The sequence below is a fragment of the Gobio gobio genome (genome assembly GCF_949357685.1).
Source record: "Gobio gobio genome assembly, chromosome: 6".
In the NCBI taxonomy this organism is placed as follows: domain Eukaryota; kingdom Metazoa; phylum Chordata; class Actinopteri; order Cypriniformes; family Gobionidae; genus Gobio; species Gobio gobio.
In genome coordinates this window covers 8,024,016-8,029,799 of record NC_137102.1, presented here as the reverse complement: position 1 = coordinate 8,029,799, position 5,784 = coordinate 8,024,016, and the positions used below count along the sequence as shown (strand labels likewise).

The 5,784-nt window shown below is 35.6% G+C and overlaps 1 protein-coding gene across 1 annotated transcript; it reads right to left on the bottom strand.

Annotated features, from left to right (window-relative positions):
• myl12.2 (myosin, light chain 12-2) lies at positions 1-4,180 on the bottom strand. The gene is made up of 4 exons (XM_079819665.1): positions 4,090-4,180; positions 3,296-3,503; positions 555-716; positions 1-431 (listed from the first exon to the last, which is right to left on the bottom strand). Exons 2-4 carry the CDS (start codon positions 3,477-3,479, stop codon positions 259-261), a joined length of 519 nt encoding a protein of 172 aa, XP_079675791.1. The 5' UTR covers positions 3,480-3,503; positions 4,090-4,180; the 3' UTR covers positions 1-258.
• Between the last annotated feature and the right edge of the window lie 1,604 nt (positions 4,181-5,784).

Below are 5,784 nucleotides of genomic sequence, written 5' to 3'. Positions count from 1 at the left end.
TACATTGAATAATTCCAGAATTTATTTCTCAACATTTACAGAATAGCATTCATTCCCTTTCAGGTTAACCACCGGTTACACGTCGTAATGCATTTCAGTTATGTACAAGTCTACTTAGTCCAGTACAGTCACATGATCTCACCTTGCTGATGAATGGATCCATTTGCACTAGCCCATGAGGGGATGAATGTGGGGGGAAAGGAGGCAGCTAAACGTGTGCAGTATTACAGTGTAGTTTTCGTTTCAGTAGTGCTCGTCCTAATCATCCTTGTCTTTAGCGCCGTGCTTCAGGATGCGTGTGAATTCCACATAGTTGAAGTTTCCTTTCTTGTCAATAGGCGCCTCTCTAAACAGCTCGTCCACTTCTTCATCTGTGAACCTGTCTCCCATAGTGGTCAAGAGCTCCCGCAGGTAGTCCTCCTGAATAAAACCTAGGACAAATGTGTATACCAAATACTGTATATATTCTATTTATTTAGGCGATTCTGTACAGCGATTCTATACAGATGACCAGTGTTAATTAATGTGTGTGTGTGTGGTTTGATCATGCTTACCTGTTCCCTCCTCATCAAAACAAGCAAAGGCATTTTTAATAACATCCTCAGGGTCTGTTCCATTAAGTTTCTCTCCAAACATTGTGAGGAACATGGTGAAGTTAATGGGACCAGGGGCTTCATTCATCATCGCCTCGAGGTATTCATCTGTGGGGTTCTTACCTGCCAATTAAACAACAGTCAAAACCAGTTTGTGTCGGATTAAACGTTGATTTTAAGTTTTGTGGCATTTAAAACTGATTTGAATTTTTTTTATTTCAGTCCTTTAAAGTTAGCATGAAATCAAAATGTATTATTTAAATTAAAGGCTAAATTAGGTTAAATAAATTGTTTGCAATACTTTATATATTTTATTTATTATTTAAAGGTGCAGTGTGTATTTATTAGGGTCTCTTGACAGAAATGCAATATAATATACAGAACTGTTTTCAGTGGAGTATCCGCTTGTTAAGTCGTGACGTAAGGAAAGCCGTTTCTGGGTCCAAGCCTCAACTCGTTTCACTTGAGAATGCCATCGACTGCCGTTTATAAGAGCTATTTATTCACATTAAAAATCAATCATTTTAAAAAGTTAAATATTTTAAATACTTACAGTCTACACAACAGTCTGTGTTCACAGCGTCACAGACATTAATATTTTAACGATTTATAAAAGATGAATCACTGTCTGGCCATCTGGAATTTTGGTATGGAGATAAAAAAATGTTTTGTAGTATTACACCACATTGTGTGTGTGTGTATATTAGCACCGTTTGTTGTTTTTATTGTGGTATGAGAGAGTGTTTGGACCTGGAAGCGCTGCCGCGTGACCGCGTGTCAGACTTAGCAACCAGATAAAGACCTTACATAATGTACTGTTATGTTTTTATTACCTTAGAATGAGCCATTTCAATCTACACACACCACGGGTCTCCTTACAGTGAAGTCGCCATTTTGCGCCGCCATGTTTTCTACAGAAGCCCTAAACTGACAAACTTCTCTACAGAGCGCTAGTCACTCTCTGCTCTCTCCAACGACTACATTTTTGTATGGTGTTGCCCACCGTTAGACTGGGTAAATCCAGCCTGATCTGCCGGCGATTTGATTTCGCCCTGTAACTCAGTCTGGAAACCTGTACATTAATTTCTACTGCTTCGGTTACACTTTTGCAGGAACCAATCAGATTGGCTTATCCACCTGCCGCGCTATTGGCGGGTTTAACACGATGACGGATAGAGAAACAATGGGTCGTTGCCGTTGATCACGCCTCTTGTGGTCTGATTGGTTGAAGGACTATCCAATTGCGTTTGGAGTCATTTAATTTATGCTCGTTGATCACGCCTCTTGTGCAGTAGAAAATTCAGAGCAGACTCCCCAGACCAATGTCCAATCTTAAATTGAGCTTGGTCTGGTGATAGCCAGACAAGTCCACCATAGCTTCTCTATGCGTTTCGAAAGGGAGGGGTGAGCGGTGGGTGAGTGCAATTTGCAACTCACAACCTCACCACTAGATGCCGCTAAAATGTACACACTGCACCTTTAAGTAATTATTTACTCTTTCACATTGTTATTTTAATTATTTCGTTATTCCTTTTTTGCACATGTATTTATTTATTTTTTAATTGTTTGTTTCTTGCAGGTGTATTCTAGCAATCTTAATGTGTTTGTAACTGACACGTGTTGGATGGGTGGGTAATATGGGAGGGGGTTTGGTGAAACTCCTGTCTGGAGAATGGACCCTTTTCACAGACTGGGACGACACGTTTTAACGGTCATCAATATTGTAAATCGGTGCAAAGGTTTTTGTATGTACATTTATAACACTAATACTTTGTATTATATTACTTTTGCATCAAATTACAAAAAACAAGTTACCGCTGCTGTGAGGGTGTTTCTAATAAAGCGTCTATGGGAGTGATTAAATCAACACATTTCTCTCTTTTCACTGAAGTTATCAATCTCACTCAATTTTTTCCCTCTTTCTGAAAGTTGTGAAATCACTATTGTGGAGTTTTTCCTTTTGCTATTTGAGCAAATGGAGACACAAAAAATATTTTTAATGTATTCTCTCATTCACCGCTATAAAAGTGAACCCAACTATGACGACTTCTGCTTCAGAGAAACCGGTTTTAATTTACATTTTTTTTTAAACGAATTTATGTTTTTTTCCCTCTCTTTTAATGTTTGCTGCTTGAAACATTTTTTTGTGTGTTTGTGTTGAAAACTGATAATGCTGGTTTATTTAAAAAGGTATTTGGATTTTATTATAAATTATTGTTAACCCTTTCAGAATTTTACGAAATATAACCATATAGTGATATGAGCAGAAAAATATGAACCTCAGTTTATACTTAGATTTTAGTGTCCACTATAACAATAATGAGACATAGGGATAGCTGCAGGTCGGAGTAATGGGTGTGTGTTGAAAGGTGAATTGCTACAACAGAAATTAACCCCTAACATACAGATTTAGGACCAATGATAAGAACTTTTCCACATCCATTACTCCAACCTGCTGATACCCACACTTGACAATAATTGATCTGGATAGTAGCATCCAGAGAATTATAACTGAAATCCCAGATTTCAGCAGTTCACCAAAGCAGTTCTGAAGCAGTTATAGTATTTTTAGGTGGCACCAAATGACATAACAGTGAAAAGAGTGTTGGAAACTGATGCCCATCAGAATGGAAATTAGGTCATTAAGAGTGAAGTGTAGAAGATTAAACCTTTTTGCTTTACGAACACTGCTTTGTCCTTACCTAATGAGGCCAACATATCATGCAGATCCTCCTTATCAATGAAGCCATCCCGGTTCTGATCGATCATGTTGAAGGCTTCCTTAAATTCCTGGATCTGTGATTGGTCGAACATGGCAAACACGTTTGACGTCGCCCGCTGGGGGCGCTTTTTGGTGGTTTTTCCCTTAGCCCTTTTGCTAGACATTTTGACAGTTCTGTGCTATTAAAACTGAAATAAAAGAGACATTTGCTTGTTAGTCCTGCACGTTAGTCAAAACATGTAACAATATACGAGTATACAGGCGCTAACCAAAAAGAAGAATGACGAAAACTCATTCAGCAACAACAATGACCTTTACTTTATTTAAAACCACTTACTTTTAAGACCAACAGATTATTGTGTATGCCTACATAAGACTCTGGTTATGAGTTTGTTTAGCTAAATTAACTACGTTAATAATAGCTGGTCAGCCTACCGCTAACTAACGTTAAGATAGTTGTCAACAACTTAGCACTTAAATTCTTTAAAGCTTGCGTTATGTTTATTTTGATACATCATTTCTGTTCCTTCGTCCACATTTTACCTTTGTAAGAGCACTAACGGCCAATAAGAAAGCTTGATATGTTGACAAAAAGAAGCATAACACATAGTTACTAATAAGCTAGCTAGCAACGGAGCAGCCTTTTTTGTATTCAGTAGTCTGAGTCTTGTGTAATATAAATTATAAAACCATAACGTCAAATTCAATACATACAATTATCTTCAACTAGATTAGAGATACTGGTACCGCAAATTTAAGTCAAATTAGACGTACCTATTCCGGTAAAAAAAAGGTAGAACACCAAAACAACGGCTGCCACGCTGAAGCGCCACAACAGCACCCCCCTCTATTTATTAGTGTAATGGGAAAATCCCATCGACATATCATTACATCACGGACTGGAATAGCCCATTAGTTTTCCTACAGGGGTGGGTTCAAATGATCAAATAGGAAGAATGCCAAAAGGTGAACTGTTACAGTAAAGTAACGGGTGTGTTTATGTTAATTATGGGTTCTATATATTAGCAATAGGTCAGATTTAGTTTAATTAAGTTTTTTAGTAAAATAAAATTTAAATAAAATATTTAAGGTAGTATCGAAGGATCACTTTACCTTCTGTTTTTTTTATGTTATAGAGCTCATTTAAAAAACATGAATTATATGAAACATGAATAGCCTCAAATGCTCATATTTATTATTGTAATATGACAGCAGATTAATATTTTTCACTACCGTTCATTACATGAAAGGGACAGCATTCCAAATAGCTTATAAATGTATCTAAAATAATCATTACCATACAATTTACCATACTGTTGGGATTGGAAAAGGTTTGCTTGGTGCTTTGGATTCTTTTAGAACTATTTTTGTTTGCTGGGAAAATATGACAATATTTACAAGACAACTGACCACATGTGTTAAAATAAAAGGGTAGGCCTACTTTTAGCTACTTTTGCGCAAATTAACCTATTGTTTAATGTTTATAAAACAACATCACACTCAATAGCTTTCTTTTCTACTGAATACCCTTACGAAAGTGTATACGTCTTTTAAACTACAAATAAAGTATACTTTCAGTCTTCTTTTTATATACTTCTCAGAAATAGACTTTTCTGTCAGTAGGCTAAGTCAAGTATACTAAGTGCATTAAGTATATTTTGAATATAAGTATATACTTATACTCAATCTTTTGATCAAGATACTTAAAAGTGTAATTAAGTATTCAAAGTATACTTGGCTTGTAATTGTGTTTAATCTTTTGATTGAGAAGCCTATTAAATATACTTTTTCTTTTGTTTTGTTTTTACATAGTTTTACATACAGTCATTAAACTTACATACTGTTACACCCACATGAAAAAATACTATAGTATATTATAGTAAAATTACTCTAGTAAATACTATAGTGTTTTTGAACTGTACTATAGTAAATAGCCTATACTACAGTAAATTAACAAAGTGTAGTAAATACTATAATATACTACAATTTACTGTAGTATCTTTACTATAGTATGGTTCAAAAACACCATAGTATTTACTAGCGTAATTTTACTGTAATATTCTGTAATATACTATAGTATTTTTTTCATGTACACTTAACTAAAAGTGGGCCAATTTAGTCCCCAATCAGTATTGAAATAGTACACTTACAAGTTTACTACTAGTACACATTGATATAGTATTCTTACTATATAAAGTATACTTAATATATACTTGAACATTACTTAAGAATAGCCTACTTAATAAAATGAACGTGAAGTATAGGCTACTTCTTTTTCGTAAGAGTAATGCTATGCGTGCGTGCGGCACGAGGCCTACAACAACGCTCGTGTGATAGTTCCTTATTAAAATATTGTTACGTTGCTTTTGTTGTTTAATTGCGTTTAGACTTGAATTACGCGCGTTTTCAGAGTTCATGTGCCTGCCGCCTAGTCAGGGTCTATATTTAACAGACCCAGTGGCCATACAA

Bases quoted from the DNA above. Each gene is read 5' to 3' on its own strand.
- myl12.2 (XM_079819665.1), bottom strand. From the start codon at position 3,479: ATGTCTAGCAAAAGGGCTAAGGGAAAAACCACCAAAAAGCGCCCCCAG. The intron at 717-3,295 runs GTAAGGACAAAG...TTTAATTGGCAG, and splicing joins TGATATGTTGGCCTCATTAG to GTAAGAACCCCACAGATGAA. The intron at 432-554 runs GTAAGCATGATC...CATTTGTCCTAG, and splicing joins TTTTGATGAGGAGGGAACAG to GTTTTATTCAGGAGGACTAC.